At 38.8% G+C, this 26,505-nt stretch overlaps 2 protein-coding genes across 5 annotated transcripts; one reads left to right on the top strand and one right to left on the bottom strand.

Annotated features, from left to right (window-relative positions):
- The first annotated feature begins 21 nt into the window (after nt 1-21).
- Mkp-4 (dual specificity protein phosphatase MPK-4) lies at nt 22-3,276 on the top strand. Of its 3 annotated transcripts, none has more exons than XM_077418107.1 (2): nt 22-570; nt 1,304-3,276. In XM_077418107.1, the coding sequence occupies exons 1-2, from the start codon at nt 551-553 to the stop codon at nt 2,349-2,351; spliced, it is 1,068 nt and encodes a 355-aa protein (XP_077274233.1). In that variant the 5' UTR covers nt 22-550; the 3' UTR covers nt 2,352-3,276. The 3 variants fall into 3 exon arrangements, with proteins under 3 accessions (XP_077274233.1, XP_077274234.1, XP_077274235.1); XM_077418108.1 differs by having other exon boundaries at nt 23-448; XM_077418109.1 differs by having other exon boundaries at nt 23-448; nt 1,286-3,276.
- LOC143903970 (uncharacterized) lies at nt 2,966-12,477 on the bottom strand. 2 transcript variants are annotated; one of them, XM_077418113.1, is made up of 4 exons: nt 12,157-12,477; nt 8,372-8,710; nt 6,924-7,099; nt 2,966-4,398 (listed from the first exon to the last, which is right to left on the bottom strand). In XM_077418113.1, exons 2-4 carry the CDS (start codon nt 8,499-8,501, stop codon nt 3,937-3,939), a joined length of 768 nt encoding a protein of 255 aa, XP_077274239.1. In that variant the 5' UTR covers nt 8,502-8,710; nt 12,157-12,477; the 3' UTR covers nt 2,966-3,936. The 2 variants fall into 2 exon arrangements, with proteins under 2 accessions (XP_077274239.1, XP_077274241.1); XM_077418115.1 differs by lacking the exon at nt 12,157-12,477 and adding an exon at nt 8,779-9,180.
- Nucleotides 12,478-26,505: the final 14,028 nt, after the last annotated feature.

Raw genomic sequence — 26,505 nt, 5'->3', positions numbered from 1 at the left:
CTTTCAGAAATTGGAACTACGAGTCACATCCACTTTTCGATGCTGTCGATGAGAATTTGGTCCATGTCCGTGCTATGTATACATCCACTTTTCGATACATCCACTTCTTTCTGACCGAACGCACCGAACTACGGCACTGTACGGCACTACGGCCACTACGGGACGCGATGTGAGAATCGTTGAGGTGCACAGCTGATTCTGAGAATTGTTATTTACATTTTCGATGACAGTAACGTTGGTTGGATGTTGGATAGCGGCGATATTTCGCAATTGAGCGTCACCGGCTCGTTGCGTTTGCGTAGACCCGAAAGTTCTCGAAGACGATGTGATCATTGTGATCGCGAAAGCCGTCCTCTTTGAATAGTCCCGTCGGACTGCAGCAGGTGGAATATCGCGCGCGTGTCGTTTTGTTATTCGAGATACTTTAATAGAAATCACGAGGCACCAAGTGAGTTGCAAGTCGAACGACATAATCTTCTTTTCAAGGCATGTCTCTCCAAAGTAGATCTGATGGCCGTTATTACTGTATTGTATACTTTTGTCGACAAGGATGACCTTTTCTTTGTCCAGGCAAGTTTATTTTATAATTTATACCATTAATTTATCGTGTCCCTTGGTCTATCGCGATTAGCCAATTCATCCATCCCTCACATGTTTAGTGTTGCTTGTGGTTTATCTTTAGTCAAATCTGTCGAAAATAGATTTTGCAAAGTGTCTGCTACAAATCTTGCCGGCAGAAATCTGACGGAATCTGTTAGCCTATTGTGATAACAAATTGATAGCGGAAATGATATTCCGTTTTTAATGATTACGCGAAATCAGACAGATTTTGCTTAATCTCTACCGGCGAGCTCTGCTAGCAGAAATGAGTAATACAGATGCGGTTGATGCTAATCTACTGTAATATTCTGCCCGCATCTGCTTGCGAACTGCTAGTGTACCGCAGACATTTTACTTATTGAACATACGTTTAATTTTAGTGATCTCTAAGTTTTATCCTGTTTATATTTTGTTCAGTAATATATTTATATATGTTTATCTTTATAAGGATGATATATGTAAATAGAGAATAATAATTAAATAAGTGCCATTGGACCTAAACATGTAGCGAAAATGTACTTCCACCTTTTCAACTTCCACTCTCCGTTCCTGTACCAGTTGTTTCAATTTAAATGTTATCTATCAATGTGGAATGCGTCATAATTTGATCCGCCACCTATTTTGGATGCGATGAAGTAGATAGCAATCCTAATGGTAAGATTAGGTTCAGAAATATCCTCCGCAGCTTCGCTCATGATTGCAGAGTGCTGAGTATGGCGAAGGGAGACAAGAGTAAGTTAACGAGAGAAGATTTTGATGCTGGTCCGTGCAGCTTTGACGAGATCGAGCCGGGCTTGTTCCTGGGTAATCTGACGGCTGCCACAGATGTTGACTGGCTGAAGGACGCTGGAATAACTCGTATATTAACGATAGATTCATGTCCGTTGCCAAGAAAGATCCAGGAACGTCTTCCGAATTTAATCATAAAGTATATTCAAATGACGGATATGCCGCGAGAAGATCTGCTGACGCACTTCGAAGACTCCTACGAATTCATCGACCGTGCCCTCGACTCTGACGGCAGGGTACTGGTGCATTGTTACTTCGGCGTGTCGCGATCCGCTACCCTGGTGATCGCGTACATCATGAAGAAGCGCAAGTTGAGCTTCGTGAATGCGCTCCAAGTGGTGAAATCGAAGCGTCGCTTTGTCGCGCCGAACCCCGGCTTCGTGGCGCAGTTGCGGCTCTACGAGAACATGGACTACGGCGTCGACAGTACCAATGTGCAGTTCAAGATGTATCGTTTGCAGATCGCCGCCGACAAGGTGCGCAAAGCTCGCATTCTTCCCCAGAGCTGCGTCGACCTAATCAAGCCGGATCCCGCGCTGACAACCATGCGTCCTGAGCCGTCGGTTTATCGTTGTAAGAAGTGCCGTCGCATCGTGGCGAGCGCCAGCAACATTTTGCCCCATGCACCGCGCGAGAAGCAGATCTGGCGGCATATCAGCGTCAAAAGCGTCCTGAAGGACGGCGAGAGCTATGACAAATTGATCCAGAGGAGAGACGACTCGGCGCGAGTCGAGCTCTGCGACAAGATCTACTTCGTAGAACCGTTGGCCTGGATGCCCGACATTACGCATAACGTTGAGGGCAAATTGAACTGTCCTAAATGTAACACAAAACTCGGCGCGTACAGCTGGATCGCTGGCAGTCAGTGCCCCTGCGGAAGCAAGATCGCACCGGCTTTTTATCTGGTGCCGTCCAAGCTCGACTGGAGTAACGCTGTGCAGAATGTTCAAGTAACGGTATAGTACTGAGGCACATAATAAAAAATATGTTGGAAATAACAATCGTAACAATCGACCTTAAATGAATTTATGAAGATGGAAATCTCGAATTTTATATTCGATGAAATTTTTCAAGGTTGTTGATATACTCGTCAAGGCAATACAAGTCGGGAAAAATGTTGTAAAAATGTTGAAAAAGCGTCCATTTTTAGACGCTATAACGTTTTGGATACCTTGTAGGTATCCTTTTGATGTTTTTTGAATGTTTGTCTTGTTAAATTATAACATCATTATCAAATGGTCCAACATGATTGATGTAGTCGTTGATATTTAACCCTCGGCAGGTAATATATATCTTTTTAAGCTGTAAAGTTCAAGTTATTCCATGTAAAATATTGTCCAAGTTAAAAAAAATATATCTAAAATCTAAAAAATCTTAAAAGAAGAATTAATAAAGAAAATAATTTTAATCACCACTTTATGAACGTGAGATCTTGCGTTATTCGCACTTTACCTTTAATTACACCAACATTTTGTGCCACGAGCTTAAAAAACTCCATAGTACCTGCTGAGGGAGAATAATACATTGAGTGAGACACAAAATACGGATAACGATCAATATGTATACGTCGGCTGACTGTATTCTAATCCTGTGCCAATATATATTTCGATATGTGTACATATATACATGTATTTGTTACATATATCTATATGTTGTGTACTTTTCTGATTATATACCTATATGTATATATCAATGAGAAAACATACCCGAAGACGTTCTCCGATCTCAATGTTTTTATTGCACACGATGTTGTCTATACCATCTACATATATCTGTATAAGGCCACGAATCCGTGTAGAATGCCGTCTGTATATCCTGTACTTAAAAATATTCCAATACACTTCCGCATATAACTTAATATGCTACTGTATCGACGGGAAAAAGAAGCGCTATGACTTATTTACTTGTTACCCTGTGTGTTCAGAACTTACAGCTTAAACCTAATCTAATCAGTTAAACATCGTCGTTGGTTGTAAGGCACACGATCAACGTTGGACGTTTGCAGCGATAATTCGTAGAATATCCGAATTACCTTTTTTGCACATAGCCCCAGGGATGCTAGATGCTGCGCGAGATCATCTTGAATTGACTACGATCTCAAATTTATTCTTAACAGTCAAGCTTATCTTTGGTTTGAATGATTCGAATAAACTCTGGTCACTTTTATAAAAATCCCAATAAATTATTCTTCACATATCTACGTCACTTCATATCTCCAGAATATTGGAGTAACTCGAACGGTCTGTTCCGCGAGAGAAGAAAGTTAATAAAATCGTAATAAATATTCCAGTCTTCAATGCACGAATTTATAACTGGATACTTCCTAAGGAACAGTTTCGCGCCGCGTCTTAAGTCTTATAACTTCGAGGAGAGAAGATCATTTTTCATATAGGTATTTTTTTTTTATAAAAATATTTCTTTGTGTGTGCGATTTAAGTAAATTCGATCTCGATTTCAAAAGCTTAAATTCTCTCGAGCTAAATTACATATTCAAAGACTTAGCGTTACATTCTCGCGTTCTCGGAGACTCGACTTCCAGGGACGGTGTCACATACTCGCGTGCATCGCTGGATACGTCGAGCCGTAGGGATGCGCCCGCAGCCTCAGAGCGCTCAGACCGTTCACGGCGGCACCGTCGAGGGTGCCGTGGTGGATGTCGGCCTGATGATGATGATGATGGTACGGCGGCAGGCCGACGTTCGCCAGGCCGCCGTTCGCGGCGAAGCCGTGGCAGCCGGCGGCGGTCGCGGCGGCGGTTTGCACCGCGTAATGCTGCGGCGTCGCTCGCCAATAATCGCCGTAAGAATACTGCGCCGTCACTTGGGTGGTAGCAGCCGCGCCCTGCGACGATTCCGCGTTGCTCTCCGCCGGATGCTGCGGAGGATGCGACACCCTGATCGGGCGCAGCGGTAGCGCGGCCTCCATCTCCCTGCCCGCGGAGACGCCCCGGCTCATCGCCGAGCTCCGCTCGTTCCGTCGGAACTTCGCCCGCCGATTCTGGAACCACACCTGCACAGAAAAAACGACGTGGTACTTTTGCTGGCGGTGCTTTTAGCTGCGCTGTCGATTATTAGATGAAATCCTCTGGGGATTGACAAGAATGAAAAATGATAAAACGAACTCTCTATGTGCGATGTTTTTATGCGCGATTGGGGGATAATAAAAGAAGAAAACCAGAGGGGATATATCTGCTATTTTTAACCCGGGAGAACGGGTGTTTGATTTTTTTTTTGCATAAATGGTCACCTGGGATTTTTACATCTCAATTAAAAGTCATTGTTATTATTTTATTACATGTTGCATATTTTTGATTGTTCTATAATTTATTACTAATTGAGGACAATACGTAGGTATATATAGTTTTACTCAATATTTTCTAAAAAAAGAGAAAAACAAAATATTTAAAAAATGAAAGGAGCACATTAAAATTACTGTGCGCTTTATTCTTTTGATACTGGGGTGTTAAATTCATTGGATGAATAAAAATTTCAATAAAATAAGGACTAGAGAGAATTCCTAGAGTAATATTGCAATTTTATACTTCTATGCATGATCGCGACAATAAGAAAACATAATTTTTAAGAATCAATTATAGAATTGGGGGCGTAATTGTTGCTGAAAACGTGTCTGGATACGCATTACAGTAAATTCACAATAAATAAATTCAATTTAATGACCCAAAAGATTAACGCTCCTCAAAGTCGTGCTTCAACGTCTCTGCGATGGTAGTTTATTCATTTGCGGATCTTAATTTTAGTCATCTATATAACGTGTAAGTATATATTTATTAATTTAGCTTCACTGATTAGGGCTCTTCATCGAGTTTCTTCCGAATCTCTCAAAAGCGTACGCCTGTCTCTCAAATAAATTCCACGAATTGAAGTCTTAGAATATAACTCAAACAAATCCGACTCAAAGGGCCACGCCGCCTTTTAGGAACATCTTCGGCGAAAATCTAATGGATCTGACATGGCCCGACTCTATCGCAAATGCTCCTCGTCCGACATCACTCGCGAGGAAGACCAAGCTTGCACAAGACAAATAAATTCGATTTGAAGAACGCGCTCTCCGCTCTCAGAGAATCACCTCTTCTAACGAAAAACCGTCGGCGAAACAGTTGATACGCTCTCTCGCGCTATTGACGCGCCTTCTCGTCTCGCGTTACTCCAAAAATCTCGCGTCTTCGAGCGGGAAGACGCGGCGGCGCGGCGGGGCCGGAGGGATGGAAGGACGCGGCGCGCCGACCGAAGACGGGACAGCGTGACGGCTCCTGGCAGGCGTACCGACGACGCAGACAGACGCGTGTACCGTGTACGCGGCATGGACCGCTGGCGACGGCGACGGCGACGCAAACACGTGCTCGACGCACGACGCCGGAGCGCGCAGATGCTGGAGCGCGCGTCGCCGTCCGGCTAATCATAGCTCTCTATCTTTCTCTCTTTCTCCCCATCTCTCTCGCCGCTCTGACAACCTGTCTCCTCCGATTTTCTGCCTAGCTGTCCGCGACCTCCACCTTCCGCCGCCTCCTCCTCCCCTTCTTCTTCATCTTTCTTTCCCTCGTGTTACTGACGACGCGTTACGTTCGGTACAAGAGCCTAACACGTGTGCACGTCGTGATACTTTCTCGGACAGCTAGTCTTCTCGGTTACCGAGTGGAAGACAGCTTCAAAGAGCGGTCCGCTCGTTCCTCTGTGGGTTGGTCGGTCGCTCGGTTGATTGGCTAGCCGGTTGGTGAACATCTCGAGGCGGCGGTTTGTCGTTCCGCCGCGTTCCATCATCCTCGACCAAAGGGTGGAACAAAGATCGAACTTCAATGTGCGAATGATCCACTTTCCCGATGTATCCCAATTTGATTCTTTATTTCCGTTTATCTAATATTTTCTGGATTTCAATTCAGTTGTATGTTCCTCGAGACAATCAACGTTATGAGCTTTTTTCACACACTTCTATTATATATTTAGATTCTTAAAGCCAGTAAAATAAATGAGACTATGGGGTACAAACGTGTTTATATAATCTAAATTACGCACCAAGAGAAATTGACAATGCATCAAATATTTGTCGGACGAAATAAGCATTCGAAATGATTATAGGAAATGATTTGTTAATTGCTTCGCACCAATCCACAATTCACGCTTTCGTTATTTATATGACATAAGTAGAAATATAATCTAAAGAGATCAGCTCTCAAGCAATACAATTTATGTATTTATTATATAGATAGTATATAGTTTTTACTGTGCATTATTAGAAATTAGAAATATTAAAGTAAAATTGAACATAAAAAGTCAAACAAACCAGAATTTTTTATTAGACTGTAAACATATATATATGTTAAATGAAATAATAAATATAAAGAAGAAAGGAGTCAATTATTTTCTTACAAATTTCTAGATAGATTTTTGATATACGTATACAATATATTTCTCAAAAATTTATAAATCTATTTATCAAAAGAAAAACTTTCGTTTACATCTGTCCCGGCTTTTACTTTTTACCATAGTGGAGCATGCAACTACATTACATTACATTACCTGCACTCTGGCCTCCGATAAGGACACCCTAGTCGCCAGTTCCTCGCGGACGAAGGCATCCGGATAGTGCGTTTTCTCGAAGACCCTTTCCAACGCGGCTAACTGTTGCGCCGAGAAGGTCGTTCTGCTTCTCCTGGGTCTTCTGTTTCCAGCAGCAGAAGAAGTCTCGCTGCAATCTATGAAACGTAACAATTGTCAGTGATATCTCACCGTCAATGCGGTCTTCGAAATATAACTGTAAATTTCTTTGTTCATTTATTTTCCTGATAAAGAGTGGCATATTTTCCTATTAGGCATCTTTAAGCATTAGATTGTTATATAATTTCTGCTATTGTATATTCACGTTAAATGGTTGTATAATTTGCTTTTCGAGATTTAAAAGTTTCCAGTGTTTTATTGTAATTAAATGTGCAATTTCGAAAAGAGCACATCTCGCATTTTTTGGCTTATATAGGTCTTTTCACGAATATTCACTCTAATCATATAATGTAATACCTTAAAAATATTTTTTCTTTCATATTCTATTATGACTGGACTCTAAAATGCAAATTGTATAGTTTTGTATCACTGGGTACAATGGTTTAAAATTAAATCAATTTTTTTTTCGTTCCTGAAAAATTTTAATTTTCAGAGATGCGCCCTTTTCGAAATGTGCACATTCAATTATATTCGACGGAAAATATCGAAACCTGTTATTTTCGACATAATAGAAATATCGTTCGCGCAGAACGAACGTCAATCTCGATCGCTTACGGTTATACATATACTTTTCGCGCGAGTAAAAACGTTGCTGCGCGAGAAGAATGCGAAATTATTTTTCTCGATGGTCTCTCTATCGCACAGCGAAACGTGGCGGTCTCGAAGATGCCGCTCGCGATACCGGCGGCCTGCATCGAAAAAAAGAAAGGAAAAAGGGGGAAAAAAAGGAACGCGCGCGCGGGTCGGCTAACAGCCGCGGCCATTCTTTGAATGACTCCTCTATACTTGGGCATTCATCAAAGCGGCATAATGCGAGCAGCATGACTGGAAACGCGCGATTTCGATGAAATCAAGTGCGTCGTGAACCGCGGATTAAATGCGAAGGGACACGATTAAATCACTCGCAATAGATGCTGCGTTCTCATGCGCTGGTAACGCATTTTCCATATTCCGTAAAATTCCATTGAAATTAATTGTGCGAGTATTATAGTATACGTACAATTTCATAAAATTATAATTATAGTGAGATTCTAGTTATACAAAGTAATAATATCGAGTGCTATTTTCGAATAATTAACGATGGAAAATAAGAGAAAGCAATAACTTTCTTATTCGCAAGTTAGTATCAAGAAACTTTCATTAAAAAGTCTTTCGTTATGAGAACGTTTAATTAACAATTTGCTAGATAATTAAACACAATGTCCCGTTTTATATACAATTATAAAATACCATACTTTCGTATTCCTTACCCAAGGAGTGCGTCGGCGTGGACAGCAGGCGCGAGACCGTGAAATCCTGCGGAGTGTGCGAATTCGCGAGCTGCGACACTATCGCGCCGCCGTTGTTCGCGCCTTGCTCCGCGTCCGTCGCGGCTAACATTTTTTTTCTTCACCACCGCGCTCTCTTTTGGCGCTGCACCTTCCCTCACGTCGGCATGGCAATCAATATACGAATACCATTGCCAAGTTCTCCGCTCTTCTCTCGCGGGGTCTTCCTAATTTTTTAACACATCCTTCACATCCCGCGTATTTATATCACCGGCGTCGACGCGAGCATCGTCGTCTCAATTTCGCGAGATAGAATCTCACCTGCGAGATAGAATGTCTTGAAATATTGATACATTGCAATTATACTCGAATTAACAATATAAAGTTACATTTTTACTATTGTCACTTTGCTATTATTAGCGCCAAATTGCACCGTGCTATATACACCGTTGAAACACGATGTAATCCGTCTCGAAGCTGCGACCAGACTCGCGGTTTAATTTCACGCGACATGATTATTCAGCCGGGATTCTCAAAATATCAGCCAGAAACTTAATATTAGCGAGGCTCGGAATTGTAGTGGAAATTCAAAATGCACGAAGATAATCTGGACGAGCCAATTCGCGACGTGATATAAGACGTATGAGACGTGTGTGCGAGATGAATCTGAGATGTGTGCCGTGAAACGCACATTTGTGTATCGTTCTACTTTGGATGATATTCAAGCGAGATATAGGTTTACAGTGTAAATATTGTGAGAGGCGCGATATCGCATGTCCACGTGCTGGTGTTCCACCACGATGTCAAACGAATTTTCAACATATGTATAATAATAAAAGGGTGGACCTTGCGGCGTTACGTTTTAAGGGACTTTTTTAAGCCTATACATGTGTCCGAAAAGACAGTAATTTTCCATATGATGACTCTAATTTCTGTCACTCTCGCTTATTCATTATACATGGCTGTATATTTTTTGTTAAAACAAAAAGAGAAAAGGAAATATAACTGTGTGGTAATCAATTTCTTATAATCAATTTAATTCTTATAATAAATTTATTTATTAATTTTTCTTGGTAGATATGTTTACAATATATATAGTGAGTCTTTCTTCTCAAGTATATTTTTTCATACGTGATAATACAGATTAATATTATTAATATATTAATGATAATAATGTAATAATTTATGACAAATTCTCGTAACACACATGATTATTCAATCATATCTAAAAAGTCAGTCGTTTTAACGATTTAATAATAATATCTCCTTCTCTTTTCTCTTCTTTATATTTCTGGCGAACCAATCTGCAGCATTTGTGATCATTTTCCATCTGAGACGTTATTATATAAAATGTGACATCGAAATTACAACGATCAGCGTTATGAATTATGGTCGTGTTTTACCGTAATATTTTTTGCGAATTGGCTTGATTGTAGCACATATTCTCGTCATACGTTTAACCGTTTAACGTTAAATCGGGTAATGCTATTTATCTCACGTTGACCCTGAGCGCAATCTTCGTATCGGGAGATTAAAATTTGGAATTGGGCGTCCGCATTTAGCACTAAGTGTGGCTAAATAGAGGTGTGACGTATTAGAATCTAGGTCTATTCGTAATTTGAACGAGGCAGAAAAGCAACAAGATGATAATGATTTGGTGCAAAGCAATTCCAATCCGCTACAATCAACTCAATTTCTTGAAACAGTCTTTTTTCAGAACTTAAATCAATCTACATCTACTTTTCTCAGTTGTAATTATTTGCTTTAAATTGAAATAGAAAAATATATGTGCACACGTTGAACTATAGAATTTTGAATCTTTTAACGAAAGATTTCGGATAAAAGATTTTATTAATTTAACGTATGTGATCGATAAAGGATGACGATTATTTGTGGCGGTGAGTGTGCGGAACCCGCACGTTTATGCGTAATTTGTCTCGGGAAATGTTAATTAAAGCATTTTCGAGCTCGAGCGTGACGGTGCAATTAGGGCCACGTGCCAGCGGTTGCAAAGTGTTCGTATAGACTGTTTGAAATTCAACCGTATATAAATAATTCTCTTAGTAGATCTGTCTTGCAAAATTTAACCGAGTATATAGACGTAAACACCGTTGATAAAGTACAATAATTTAATATCGTTCTCACGATGAAATATGTTCTTGGCAGTTTAAGCACCTTCTGTAATGTAAAAATATAACAGAAAATGTGTATAAGAAACATCGAAAAGTTATTACGTTAAACCCAAATACGTTGCAAGAAAAACGTATTTTAATTTAATTATTACTTAGAAGTAAAATAATAAAAAAAATTAACACTTTTTACAGACTGTTTTCTATAAAAACGATTCGACGAGAAAAGTGATTGACAAAACATGTGCGACAGAAAAGAATAAAGCCTCCGGCATCACTGTTAATAAATTATATCTTATATAAACGTACATTTTTTTTCATTTTGCATTTATTATAAATTGTCGTTTTATTAATTGACTGCGATCGATCGTTCTAAAATTATCGCTAAAATCTCAAGAACACGGCAATACGAATTGAATTGTCGTCGTAAATTATTCTCGTCACAGGCGAATGCCTTATTGCACTTACGGCGGTAATTTTATAAAGATATATGTACATGTTAATACACATGCGTCGTCCAATTTTCGATTTGTCACGCGCGTCTCATTCAATATTCAAGTAAAATTCATCTGGCTTCTTTCGCTGTCGGAAAATATGCTAATTTCGATATTTATGAGCGTAATCAGGCGGTTAAAATCCGCGCACGCGTCCCAATTCAATTACAATTCGTTACGGGCTTCTGGTCGTCGTTAGGTATACACATCCGGGGTTCCGAATTCCCTCACCGCCCGAATAATAATTAGAGCGGTGATTTTTCTAGCTAGAGAAGTTCCCGACTGCCCCAATTATTAGAACACGGATCTTTGATATTTATTGAATTTTTTTTCCGAATTGACCATTTTTTATGTGATTGCCTCTTTATTTTCTTGCCATTTATATTACTGATCAAATAATTAGATATATTGTGCGTATTGCTAATACACATAAGTATTAATTATAATATACAAATGCACATAAGTAATATTGTTATATTTATAAAAAATTATAAACAATATAAATGCCTATAATACATATGTGTACAACTGAATTTTTATCTAGGTATAGAAAGAATTGACTTTTGAAAAAAATCTGAAAATCTCGTGACGTATTTGAATTTTATGCTAGGCCAATCAATGACCTAGCTGAGGCAATTCTTATCGAGTGTCGATTAAACTTATTAACCCTTAAACTACGGTACCCGGCAATTGGCATTTTATCGCGCGACGACGATCATGATTTGACCTCAGCTTTCCTCACCGATTATGGATATATTGTTCTACATATTTTTTTTTCTTTCTTTTCCCTAGCTAATTCTTATGTCAGCAAGATACTGATAAAATCGAGTAAATAAAGTAATAAAAATTGAAAAACAATGATGTCGTACTTTATTAATGCTTGGGTCTTGATTGCGGTATATTTATGGAAATACGTCGAAAAATTCAAGTTTAACGATTAGAAATTAATCTCGTTCTCACTGCTGCGCAAAATCACGAGATATCCGATACTCCGGAGTTTTACGATACCAGTTGACATTTCACAATTGGCGCTTTCCAATCAACGTAATTTTATACTCTCGCAACTTCTACACCGAGTTTTGATCAAGTTCGTTAGTCTTATGCCTCCTATAACTTCGATCATAAAATTTCCTGACATATATACCTGATACCCGCCGACTACTACCCCACTTTTCCCTCACGTTTTCTCATCAACCTTCCGCTGGACCAACTTTTATCTCATAAAGCAAACTTGGCTTGAAAGTTCTCTATTCACTTCCGAACTTAAACGATCGATACACGTCCGTCATAGATCGCAATTTGCGTTAAGCGTGACGTAAACTGCGGAGACCGTAATTTCCACTGTCGCGGAGTTACAGCGGCGTTACAACCTGCCGATCGGGCTCGTCCGATCGCGGGATCGCGCTCGAAAACGAAGGCGTCATTTTGCTCTCGGGCAGCGAGATGCCAACTGACTTGGCCGAGTTAAGACGTACTTAAAGGTCCTCATCGGCTCTCCACCTCCGATCTCTCTTTCTCTCTCTCTCTCTTTCTCTCTCTCTCTCTCTCTCTCTCTCTCTCACACTCTCTCTTCCTCTCTCTCGTTCTCTCGCGTTCTCCGCGATCCTCTCTCGGCTCGCGCTGTGTCGCTCGTCGCCCGACGAGCGGAGGGAAATAGAGCGTTTTAAGAGTAGGTGGAGATTTCCGTCGCAAGCTCCACCTTCATTAGAAGCTCATTGGTTTCTAAATGGCCACCGGCGGCCTCAGAGGCGGAAGGACGTATGTGCACGCTCTTTTATTAAGATGCGCCGCAACGCACGCAGAGCGCGGTGAGGCAATCGACTTATTTTTGTCGGTGTCACTCTAAATGCTATACGTTCTCCGCAGATTTGCGTAGCGATTGGATAGAGTGCAAGAAATCCTTCCATAAGAAAAAAAATTAAAACGTCATACTTGTGTAATATATGGCTCTGTCTGTTATACAGCTAAATCTAATATACGAATAATAATTAAAATAATAATTATTTATATAAGGATTAATCCTTTTTTTTGTACAGTTTCGATTAAGCTTTCTTAGATACTATTTATAATCTAATATAAGATCAAAAGTCGTCGTGGAGCATCTTAGAAAATCAATTTACAGCTCAATGGAAATTTGAAAAAAGAAAATAATATAATAATAAAAAAAATAAATAAATTATTTATCGTATTATATTCTTGTGTGTGTCAACGTGTTAATAAAATATTAGCGTGTTAGCGGTGATGTATGGGCGCCGGCGTTCTCGCGTGGTTTCGACTTTCAAGGATATGTTCCAGCAGCAATTTTTATAAACCAGAACACAAGTCTTCTTCATCATCTTCCTCCACCACACACTTCGACCTTCTCTTCTCACCGGCGGCTGGTATCCCGTTACACAGGGGTGTCGTGTATCCTTCACAATGTTCGATATACAGGGTCGGGCCATTCAGAATGATCCGAAAAGAATAAACGCTGAGGAAAGGATCTTGTTATCCATTTTTCTTGTTAACTGATATAGCTGCTGTCCCCAACTTAGCGTTTTGACAAAAGAAGTTCCAATTAAATAAATTAATGGTTTTCTATAGCATATAATTTTAATAAGAATATTATTTATCATTACAGAAAGAAATTATTGTCACAATTGCTATTTTTAAAAGATTTTTTATAACAGAGTAGAGAACTAAAGATTTCTAAATATTAGGGATCTCTTTGGTAATTTTTTATTTGTTATTTGATTTATGTTATTTTGATTCCCTCTCTGTTTGCAATCCTGTCATAACATTTGCAATCGCGTTTTTATATGCTCTTCCAAATAACTGTAATTTATTAAACATGTTGAGACACTAATGTCAGATTAGAAGGGGGCACAGTTAATTCTTTCGAAAATCTTGGTCTTTTTTCCCATAATAAAGTCACATAGAAAAACTCAGTTTTTTATAACTTTGCTTGTTTAGCGGGTCAATAAAGTAATACCTCATAATTCTTTTATAGAAAGTTAGGACTGGAAGGCACACCATTAATATTGAAACCGCGGCGACTTGTATAAATATTAAAGTCGCGAGAAAATGTGTGCCCTTCGGGAAAAAAATATGATCAACTCACCCTTGAATTGTAAACTGGGTAAAGGTTGTTTCTGATCCCTTATAATCCATTGTTAACACCCCAGATATTGTCGGCTCCATCGGCTCTCTCCCTCTCTCTCTCTGATCTGATTCCTAATACCAGATCAATATCGAATATCAAATAGTGCAAACCCTGAGAAATTTTACTTCCTATTCCAGATGATTGATACGACAACTCTCTGGAACGACTTTTCGTACGAAAGTATAATGCAGCGAGTTAAGGTGAGATTGCGCCAGCGAGAGAAACTTTACGACACAATAAAAACATTTTTAGGATCTTCTAGAATAGTGTTTTGAAATCTTTTTCTCCCAAGAGCGAAACACTTTTAAATAGAAACAATATTAACGGATAAATAGATATACATGCATGTGTGTATATATTTTATTGCGTAAACTTTTAATTGATTTATAATATAAATTTAATCTCAATAGTATTAATCTCAAAACTCTTATATCCTTCTTTTTTCGGTACCTAATCGATGGATCTTCGCACATTTGTTGCGTTTATCAACTTTAGCGACGCGGGGGCCGGAAAAATAAACTAAAAAATCTAACGCTGTTTTCAATTACGTGAGATTGACGCTTGTAAAATTAGAATGCGCAAATGCGATTCCGTCGGCGTAAGCAAATTGCGCAGCAAACTACTCCGTTTTGCCGTTACCGTCGCTCGTGACGTTTCCATCGCGACGTAGGGATGCAGAAGAAATAGGAAGAAGAAAAGAGATGGTAATTTTACGGCGCGAAACGGTTGAAAGTGCGTTAAAAGCCGGACGACTGAGTGCCGACAGCTGACCGCGCTATACCGCGGAACGTCACAAAGTTACGCACTCTTCCTCTCGACATTAATGTACACGAAAGAAGAAGAGTGACGAGTTTAGATGCCAAACATTACCGCGTAATGCTATGGAACAGCGCGCTGGAATTATTTAGTATTAATAATTAAATTAAAATCTTTTTTTGAGAAATTTCTATTACATTTCGAAGAAATAAGCGAACAACTAGATTTTATATTTCGGATAGATTTAGGGAAGCTTATTTCAACAAAAATTTAACATCTAATGTAATATAATTGATAGACTAATTATATAAACTTAATATTAATGTGAGAAAGAGTATACGATCGGCCATTCAAAAATGACCATCATGCATTCAAGTTCGAATCTTCTGCGTAATTAACAGCGTGTGATTTCGAAGCCGTTCTGTATACTTCGAGAGATAGGAATGATGTTAGTGGTGCGCGAGGATATACACATCACGCAACAGCTATATCGTCCTGCGATTTTATATGAGGCTTTTACGAGACCAAAGTCACGCTTGATGCCTGCCTCAATAAAATCCGCCAGCTACTTTTGGGAACCGCTTAAAGCCGAATTATTTCGACGATAATAAACCGCGACGTCGTGTGGGTCGATTCTGCGACGATTAATGAACACTTAACGCCATCATCGCTCAGAACAATCGTGCCGTTTGCACTTCCGCGAAATTCGTCGGACTCGTAATTCCGTGGTGAGGTAGCAGTTTAAGTTCGTCTATTCTTCGCAGGAAATGCAAATAATCTTGTAGGTCGAAACATTTTACATGCAGAATGATTTCCTGGGAGCAGGTGTCCCAATGAATTCGAAGTTTGCTTTCGCAAACCAGCAATCGCGCATAAATTGCTGAAATCTGTGATGGGGGATTTAAATCTGTAATATCTAATAAAGCTTTTATTGGTTAGAAAACTAAATTAACTAAGTCAAGCCAATTACAATTAATTATTCGTACCTAATCACAGTTGAATCTGTATGAAACTGTCTTTGATTAGGAACATATTAGGAACGTACTCTTAAAATGAAGTAGAGCAAATCAGTCATCTGTTCACAACTCTCGTCGTAACGTTCTTGTTTATCTCTACATTATCCCTTGTACTTTTGAACGTTTTGCACGTTTTCTACATGTCTACGTGTTAAAATAATCTTTCTGATCTCTTATCCAGACCACTCAGAGATATCCTCCTAGAACGCGTGAAGGAAACGGACTAACTGTATCTCGTTTTCGATTAGACCTTAGACCTCCGGGATTTACAGTGCAAAGTCGTCTCTCAAGACTCTTCCCGGCTCTTCGGTGCGGGATCTCCCCGTTTCGGTATTCGGGGGAATCGTCTTGTTTTCTCGAAAAAAAAAAAAAAAAAAAAAAAAAAAAAGAAGAGATATAAGCCCGCGAGCTCTCGCCGTTCCAGCAACGGCGAGACGGACGCGCGCGTCGCGACGCCGTGACACGTACACGTCGCGCGTCGTCCGCGGAGAATTATTAGGCGGGCCTGGAGCGCGTTTTCTCGCGGGGCCGTGTCGTTCCCGCGCGACGACGTCCGTCGTCGTTGTCGCCGTCCGGCGACTTTTGTTCTCCCGCAGCTCGATCTTCTTGTTACCTTCTTTCTCTCTTTCCCTTTCTGTCACGTTCCTTAGAGAGCTACGCGATCGCCAAGGAACTCGTAATCCCCCTAAAAATCTCAGCGTTCACAGTGGCGCACGCTGAGTCAGGACACACATATGCGAGAATATAAACAGGACATACGGGGATATGCATAAATCTGTCACAACGTTCACGAAAAGTAGACGGATTAGGAGGAGAATTGGTAGAGATCCAACTCTGCAAAGTCGAATTCATCACCTCCGATGAATCGCAATTATAATTTACTTTAGGAAGGTTTGGCTTAAAATTTAGTTCCTGAGTTTCGTATTAAAACTTGCAAAGTTGCCACAATCGATGTCAATGTTGTCTGCGAAAGTATTTTAAATTTCTGTAGAAGTTGTGACTTCCCCTTCCTTCAAATTCTATATGTAATTTCCCAACCCTTTCATTTCGAGTTATTTTTACTTTTCTGTATAACGACGGAAAAACGGATCAACGATGATGCGTGTCGTCTATCAACCGAAAAAGATCCCGTTCATGTTTTATTTATGTAAACGGAATTGTTCTTCTTTACCGCTCGTTCCTCCCGCGGGATTTAATTTGCAAAGCGTGCCCGGCTATTTTTGTTTCTTCAATCTACCGCGAGACTTCGAGAGAGTTTCGAATTAAACAAACCAAGACAACAAAAGGTTCGTGAGAGGACTCGAGGGCTTGCGGGGCTTGCATGGTGAATGTCCAACGTTCTGTAACGCGAGGAAGGGTCGCGTGAAACCGCATCTGCGGTTTTCTTCACCACCATGACCCAACGATGGGCGAGTAAAGTCGTTTACACATGTGCGAGAGTACGGCGAGGAACGTCGTGGAAATGCCGTTTAGGCTATTTTCCATAACATTTCCATATCCTCCGGATGGCCACTTCGTCGTCGGACGACTTTCGGTCACCACCTTGCGCCGTCCGTCAGTAACGTGTAAAGTCTGTCGCGTTTTATTACGGTATATGAAGCGACTGTTACGAAGCGACTCGATACGCATCGGGTGCATATTGCGTCTTACGCCAAGTTAGCTTACTTGTCGTTCTTACTTGTCGAGCAGCAAGTAAGTCTAGTATCGACGAGATTTATGTTCGATCTTTGCAATTGCACAAAATAGAAATTATTTAACGAATTTTCAACACAATGGATATTTTAATAAATCTTAATACATTTTTTTATCAAAAGGTCTGAATGTTTTGTAAATTAATTTTAATGACACGTCCCTTTTGTCGCGATCACGCATGACGCCGATGCTGAGAAACGTTACAAATCGATAGAGGCTCCAGACTGACTTTTTGTCGTGAGTCTCTTTTCGAATTTGCCTTTCCTCGCGAGCTCGTGAGGGGAATACCGACGTGCAAATGCACCGTGACGCCTTAAATTTCGGCAAAGAACGATGAATTCACGGCGTGGAAAGCCGAGGTGACCATTGCGCGGCCACCGTGAAGCCATCGCGTTAAGGACGATCAAAAGGACAAGGGGGCCTGAGAGCGTCGACGATGATTTTGGCAGGTCACTAACGGTCGGTTCGTCGTTACAGTTGCAATGGCACTCTCTCATTGCGAAGAATAGGTGACATATAAAAACGTTAATTTATTTTATAATATTTTATTCGCCAAGAATAGTGTTTTAATAATCTTTTTAATGTCTGTAACTTTTTATAATGTGTGGCTATTAAAAAATTATCAATGGTAGATGTAACTTTGAGTTAAAATATAATAGCAACTTCTTAGGGACATGAAAATATCGTTATGATGTGTTAAAAAAATAAAGAGAGAGAAAAGGAGAAAGAAAAAGAAATACAAAAAGGAGCAAATAAATTTCGTCTTTCAATAAATATTATATATCCAACGATAAAAGCGCATCTGTATTGTTTATGTTTATAATTCAGAAACAAGAAAAAATTTCAGATATTTTTCTCAAACTGTAGATAACAAGAGCTCTTTCTTACTGATACTTGGAAAAATAAAGGATAATTCAGGTCGCTCCAAATCTGACGATGCGATGGAAGATTCTACAAGGACCATTTTTCGATACAAACGAAATTCACTCAGTTAACACGCCTTTTTTAAAAGTGGAAAATTAATTTGCTATTTTTTGCTTTATTATATTTTGCTTTAATATATTTTAATATAGCTTATAAGCTATCCAGCCTTTCGTAACTTTTTAATAGCTGGAACAAAAAAATTATTTTTAAAAGCAAAAAATAGCAAATAATTAGCAAATTAATTCCATATAAAATTTTTTGTTTTCTAATAATTTGGCTCAGATAGCTTAATATACCTTATTTTAACTCAGATTTGATGATGAAAAATTAGCAATAAATTGAGTTTCTAATCAATATGTAATAAAAAGTTGAGAAATCTTTTAAAAATTAATTTTTTGAGGTAAACAAAAGCGTCCACAAAATCGAGGACAAGGCCAACACAGATAACGTTCCGGTTACTGTTTTCCTCGAGAAGAAAAAGCGAGGAAAGCTGAAAAATCTCTCCGACGAAGGGTGAGGAGTAACGCTCTATCTTTCGGTTCACCCCTCGTTCGGTCAATTAGAAGTGTCATACGTCATTCCCGCCAATTAGTGGTGGAGAAAGCGGTGTCTCGTCCGGAGAGATGCACCGCCGCTTTAAACTTCTTTTTCTCTTTAACATTTCGTTTCTTTTGCATAGACGCGAGATGACAGAACGAGAATAATTTTACGCATTATCTTATGCCCTAGTAAAAATCCTGTCGTCGCGTATTTTTTGCTAGCAAATTTATACCCCTAAAATTTGTGACTATAAGTATCTACCGTTCAAAAATCACAAATATTAAAAATTGATATTATTATAAAAAATCTTGAAAATTGTTAGATAATAATATAATTGTATGCACAATTTATATGCTATTATTTTTTATATATTATATTAATATTAAGTAAAATATAAATTTCGGATTTAATGACGAGCGAAAAATATTTATACTTTTAAATATTTACTGATATTATTATCAATGCTAAGATTTTTTACTTTCATGAAAATCTGTAAATTTGAGAGATAACAGAAAAGCGTTTTTAATTTAAAGTATATCGAAGAAAAACCTGAAATGGTTATCATAATGAATGATATTATCTTGATGGCTTATTGCTCTAAAGAAAAAAAAGATGATTTATTCATGTCCTCTATCGCGTGATAATTAATAATGCATGCATCGCGATTGATAAGAAATCATCCAGTGTTTTTAAAGCGTCAAATAGATTAGTATCGACAGCAAAGTATTGTACCGAAGCATTGATAATATCGTGAAGGGGGTCGCGTAGAAAAGTTACAACACGTGGCGCAATTTCGTGGCCGGCGTACATTCGGGTAAGTACACGCGGGGGTACGCGGCACTCCCTTTTGGTTTAACAGAGCGTGAACTCCGTTATACCCGCCGTCGCGTCGGTCGACCCCCCTTGGCCGTAGGGGGCGGCGACGGTGGCCAACACGGTCAGCGGTTAAAAGTAAATTACGCATTCATGGTATTCCGCGTGGTGTTGCGCAGGCTACGTAATATATGTCAAGGGTTGTGACCACCTCGGCACAAAGGGAGGGGGCGTGCATACACGTGCATAATGCGAGCGGCACAAACGCAGCGGCACATTCGGCGGCGGACCGCTCGGGGGGAGGAGTGCACTCGCCACGGTAATGTCGAGAAGCTAATTACGGGCCACCTTATCGTCCACGCTTATCCCGCCGACGTCATTTTTAACCGTGCACCAGCGGAATATTAACGGCGCGAGACGACATACGGTATTTGGTATTTTTCGGTGAACGTATACGGTAAAAGTGGCGATCAGTACGCAAAATACAATAATGTATCCAGGAAAATTGACCATTCCCATTAATGGGGATCGGGAACCATTTATTTACTCACTCTATATTTTAAAATATAGTATTAACATTTAAGTATCCGTTTGTAGAAAATTATATAGGTACTGTTCAACACTTGTGTGTGTGTGCGCGCGCGCGCGAAGAAACTTATGTTATTTACAGGAATATTTATAAGAAAAAATAACCGTTAAAAATATGTTTAATACAGAAAATTGATACAATATATTATATAATTTCTCTCAATATTCTCCCCAAAAAATTAAATTTTGAATTGGTCAAAAGATTCATAGGCGAAATATAACTCGTATGCATTGTGTAATAGTATTTCTTGTTCGAAAAAGTTGACAGAATTGTCTCGAAAGCATTTTTATAAAGTGAAACATCAATATAATATAGCTCAAACTGACAAGAACTGACAGTTGCTGGGTAGCCTTTTATTAAGTTGTGCCATATGGCTATTCAAAGAAATGTTGCTCGTTCATTGCCCTTAATATGTCGATCAATCGTCCGCGGCTCACTTTGCGGGGAACTGTGGGATACACCTTGATTCGCGATCGGCGCTCTACAATGGAGCCGCGCGCATTCTCGATCATTCAACGTAACAAATAACTATCCGGTGACTAATGAACTTCTTTTTTGAGCTAATAAAAAATTTCTCGATCCTGCAATATGGATCGACCTTCACATGGGAACCCTTTTCTTGTAACGAGAAAGCCTCGAGTTACACAGCAATATTTTTATCGTATATCAAAATGTACATTATATGTATGTCACACACTATTTCAATAAAAAGAAAAATATTATTTCTGTATTAAAATGTTCTCAATAATTTTTCTATAAAGATATATAATAGTTCGTAAAAAAATATATATAGGTACTGTAAATACGCAATAGAAATATGAAACATTGACGAAGGTTCTTTTTATTATTTCAATGCAGTTAGTTTTATGTTACTAATTGACTAACTTTTCTAAATAGTACCAAATATGAAAGAATTATTTATGTGAAATAAAAAGTGCAAATCGATTATAAGAAGGCTGCTTTTACACAATATAAAAACTTTGATCATAATCTTTGTAAAAGCGACTACTGACGCGTTAACTTTTAATGAGGCTGTAACCTCCGAGCGTTCTGCAAGATTACATAGAAACTTGAAGCATTCCTTTTTAAAAACAACGCTTTTGTTTCAGCTATCATATACAGCCGTGTATATACGACTTCTTTCAACTATATCGTTTCAATTACGAGTCCTGTTTCCTCCCAGGGCCCAGGGCAGCAGTACCGAGCCCAGATGCTTTCACTTACTCGAGCGAAAGAGGCGCGGAAGGCAAAAAGAAGGGCAGGAAAGAGGAAGGCAGAAAGGATAAACGACAGGATTGTGTACGGCGGATTCGCACATAATAATGCGGCCAGGATAATGCGTTACACTGGCGATGAATACTCGCCGATGTATCGTATTATGATACACGATGAATACGGGATGACAATGCGGGACTTGATTCGAGAATGCATGCTCGTTATCGGGCCCAATACGGCGGACCTCCTGTAGCGATACTGGACCGTCCTGGGACCTTGCTTCCTTTCACACACTTCCTCCCATCATCCTGTCGTCCTTCCGCCGTTAAGGACCACCCTTAACTGCCGTCGCGAGGGAACGATGAGGGGGCGGTTTTATTTATCAGCGTCTCCTTCAATTTTCTTTCCGAAATGTAACAAAAGTTCTGTCACTTTAAATAGAATTTTCACATGTGTACCATCATCGGTCTTCTTAGGCAGTTTTGCACCCTACTGTTCCTTCTGCGTACTTTGTGTATATTTCCAACTTTATTAGAATTTCTTTAGTCCATAATTTGGATACTGTCGGTGTTCAGAAATGTTCGACATTTCAGTTTGAGAGAAGTCGTATTTTGAAATTTTCATATTCAAATTCAAAATTTTTTAAATTTTTTTATTTGAAGAAATGGATTGTTTTTTGCCATTGTTTGTGTTCAGTATTTTTGGGTATTTTGTTAAGAAGAAATAATATGTAAAAATTTCCAAGCTTCTATACATTTGTCAAAGATTAAAGACGACATAGCTCAGGGAGTTATGTGTGATGAGCGATGGGGTTTCGTGAAAATATTCGAGCTGCAGTATTCTTTAAAGCGAGATAGTGTCGTGAAAAATAAATTCTTTCTCTGGAGGTGAGAATATCTTCGCATTCCACGTACGATTCTCACGATTTCCCAGATGGCAAACAGCATAAATATCGGGAGCCCAGGAAATAAACGTCACATCCAGAGAATTAAATCTAACTAGCGGGATGCGATATAAAGCTGCATAAGACTATAACAGATAAGAGCGAAGCCAAAGTTTCCTCCCGGAATAGAATTCGCGAAACTTGCAAATAATTCGAAACAAAAATAAAATCAAGATAAAAAATAATATATCGTTGTAAAAAAAAAACAATATTTATAAAAAAAGCGATCTGTGAAAATCATTTAATATTATTATTAAAATTATTTAAGAAATTAAACAAGTATATATATATATATATATATATATATACGCGACAACAAATATTAAATATATAATATAGCAATTTTTTAATGACAGTTTACTTAACAAATTGACTATCCTGAGAAACTATCCTCGCACATTATTAATTATATTAAGGTCCTTTATTTCTTGATGAATTACATTAATTTGCGTCGAAATAAAATAAGTGAAATTTTACTGACGATAATTTTAACATCTGATAAATATATTCCGTAAGTCCTCGTGAATATTTAAGGATTAAATGGTGAATCCCGGCAGCTTTTATTAATAGCACAATCAAACGCTTTCTCTCTCTCCAGTCGTGCGGTCCCGTCAACTCGCACGCTCCGTCGCTCTCGTTCAACTCGTACTTTATTTTCGTAACGGAAGCTGAATCCTCATACGCGTAGCGTACAACCGTACTCCCATGAGAGGCAGCCCTGCTATCCGTCTCCTTCAATATTCATGCCGCCGTGGAAGAGAACCGCGGTATACGGAAAAAGGCAGAGAGAGAAAGAGAGAGACAGAAAGAGAGATCGCAAAAGCAGATGGAGCAGACGTGCGCAAGATTTAAATGCGCGACAGTATTCTTAATCGTAAAAACAAAATCTTGCCTTGAAAGAGAATCAATGTCACTGTATATATATATTTAAAGAAATGTGTTTAATAATTATATATATTCAACTTCTTTGGGATAAATATATATATATATATATATATATATATATATATATTTTTTTTTTTTCATTAACCAAACATTCAGCTAAATAGATTAATAGTATGTGATAAGACTAATGTCGATATATTTTTGGCAGAAAATAGATTGGGAGGCCATTATTTATGGTAGCAGTGTAAGTAAATAACTAGATATTATTTTTGAATTAATTTGAAGTAGATTTAAAGTATGTACAGAGTTTGTATTAAGAGATTATCTTTCTAAGCTTAAAATTTCTAAGAAGTAAAATATTTTTAATTAATTTCAATATAAAGCTTCTTAAGGAGGCTCTTACCCGGCTGCTCTAATCAATGTAGCAACCGAAAAATTATCATTAATAATTGGTTATAAAATTATCGGAAAATTAAATAAAAAAATAAATAATGATTTTTACATAGTGTAAGAGTAAGTTATATGTTCTATTAGTGTAAATATTAAAATTTATACAATAAGTCAGTTGACTACGTCAGTGCTAAAGAGCAGAATAATAACATGCGCGTGTTACAACGTCGTCTGCAGCAGTGTGTAGCTAAGTGAGGTGTAGCCGTGTAGCGTTGTAGCGATTGATGCGATAAAGAGATGGAGCCAAAAGAAAGATGTAACTTGAGAATGCTGAGAGGGAAAATGAAAGGAAAATTCTCGAAAATAAAGGTTGTCAATCCGCGAGAGAATAATTATGCCCCTACCATACAGCGCAGAGAAAAGACATGTGCAAGTGAGGTTAGAAACTTCGCGCGATTTTGACACTCGGAAGATCATTCGCCTAACCTGTCGTACGTCATATTAAAACTACAATATCTTTTATAACTTATCGTCAACACCAAGTTTTCTTCTTATCATTAGAAAGATTATTATTTTAACTACAATTCCTTAGTTTTTTGTTTACCTGGCTCGCAAACTTGCCAAGAAAATACATCACTTCCGGTAAAAATTTTAGTGTTTACCATATGCCCTGTGTTAAAAATGCGAATTTCAATACTGATATTTTTACAGTTTTTATCGTCAACCTATGCTCAAGTTTTGGGCATCGGTCCGTTGTGGTTCACTTTACAACATATATTAATTTCATAAAGATCTGTCATATTATGATCGAGGTAAGAGCCTCCTTAAGCCAAGTTATATAATTTTACGATAATAGATTATTACGTTCTACGTAATACGTTCTCGCATTAATAAGTATTGTGACATTAAAATATATACCAAATAAAATATATATCAAATATGCAGGGATTTATTATACGATTATCACACGAATGGATCTCATTTCTATTCTCCGAGTGGTCAAACTGATTTCTCACACGTGCAATGTTTCCATGTTACGCATCCTGTCACTAATGACACTAAAGATTTGCTACCTGTGCAAGTTTAAGAGAGAGATTTCATTGGTGAGGTTGACAAACGGCAAACACTGATGTTCATTCGTGCCTAGTCACGCGTGGTATGAAAATATATTTGTACATCAGATGATCGCACCTCTACGGATCGTTTTAGAAAATTAGTCCTTCGAATCGACTTTGGGGAAGGGAGATGACCCCTTTGTGCCCTCGAGCTTGGCCCACGGGGCCCTTCGGACTTCCGAGGAACGTGAAAAGCTCGTACGAAAGGGGTCGATGGTATCTCTAAGGCCAGGACAGTATTTGAAAACAAGCCCCATGCGAATATGATGCTCTTTCCTTTTCGGGTTCTTTCTCGCTTTCTTTTTCTCTCTCTCGCGGCAGCGCACAAAACCGTTTCGGGCCCCGTTTGGACGGCGGCGGAACCCTTTTCCGAAATTAGGCTTTGCGGACAACGGAGGGACCGTGAAGAGGAGACACATCTTCTCTTCCCTAGTCCCCCACTCGAGTGTCTAGACGACGAAGAATGGAGATGAGAAGCGAGTTTCTCGACGTTGCGAGACGCTGTTGCGACTAATGACCATGTAACATTACATTTGCTGTTGGAAATCTATGAAAGCGTGTAACGAAACGCGGTATTCTTGTAAATTGCGTTATTTATATATATATATAATATAGGTATATAATATCCATATAATCAATAAATAATGTAATATCTATCTTGCGACAATGGTATAGGACTGTTTTAATATCATCATTATTATGTATTACTATATTTCATCATTTTCTACATGTCCTCTTATTAGTTTGTGTCAAGTCGAAGAAGATTATTTGCACAAATCGTGCAAAATTACGAAAAGAATTAAAAATATGCTCCAGTTGTTGGTATAGAATACTTTAACATAATAATAAAATACAACCCTATTAAAAAAGATGACGAAACTCTATCGTCTCGTCGGTCATTATTCACCTATTATTATAGTCGGAAAGAATATATGCATGATTGATGCACAAATCTTGACGTGCAACAGAACCTGTTGGCGAATAAATCCGTGTTTCTTATTAAGGGATCAATTTGGCTCCGGCAGAGGATTACTGATGAGACTTTTTTCAGAAGGCTCTTAGCCCAAATTAGAGTTCGCAATCACAACCGTCAGATGATCCTTTTACGTCGGCAGCATGTAATGAAAATCTCTTGAGGGGATAAAGAAGAGAGAAGGCTATGATGCTTACAATCATTTCGACGGGTAAAAAGAAGATTACTAGATACGTTGCGAATACATCGTTAATTATGTTATTTTCAAAAAGTAATCCGTTCCGTGCGTCCCTCCACACGTTTCAACAATGTATGAGCGCACACGTGGTCACGTTAAGCATGATGGAAGCATGATAAGAAAGTTCAGGCACCACTTGTGTCTACCGATCGTAACATCCGTGATTCGCCCTAGGTCTCCCTAATTTGTCGGTTATATTTCATTGTCGTTAAATTAATGAAATTAACGCTAGAGGGAAAATTTTTTTCAGAACACGTGCGAG

This window comes from Temnothorax americanus, unplaced genomic scaffold, assembly GCF_048541705.1.
Source record: "Temnothorax americanus isolate GAGA-0224 unplaced genomic scaffold, ASM4854170v1 Scaffold5, whole genome shotgun sequence".
Taxonomy (NCBI): domain Eukaryota; kingdom Metazoa; phylum Arthropoda; class Insecta; order Hymenoptera; family Formicidae; genus Temnothorax; species Temnothorax americanus.
This window is presented reverse-complemented; position numbering and strand designations above follow the sequence as displayed.

What these genes read in the sequence shown, in the direction of transcription:
- LOC143903970 (XM_077418113.1), bottom strand. Translation starts at nt 8,501, where the DNA reads ATGTTAGCCGCGACGGACGCGGAGCAAGGCGCGAACAACGGCGGCGCG. An exon ending in CACGCCGACGCACTCCTTGG is followed by an intron (nt 7,100 to 8,371) that starts GTAAGGAATACG and finishes TACGTTTCATAG; the next exon opens with ATTGCAGCGAGACTTCTTCT. An exon ending in TATCGGAGGCCAGAGTGCAG is followed by an intron (nt 4,399 to 6,923) that starts GTAATGTAATGT and finishes TTTTCTGTGCAG; the next exon opens with GTGTGGTTCCAGAATCGGCG.
- Mkp-4 (XM_077418107.1), top strand. Translation starts at nt 551, where the DNA reads ATGACCTTTTCTTTGTCCAG. An exon ending in ATGACCTTTTCTTTGTCCAG is followed by an intron (nt 571 to 1,303) that starts GCAAGTTTATTT and finishes TCATGATTGCAG; the next exon opens with AGTGCTGAGTATGGCGAAGG.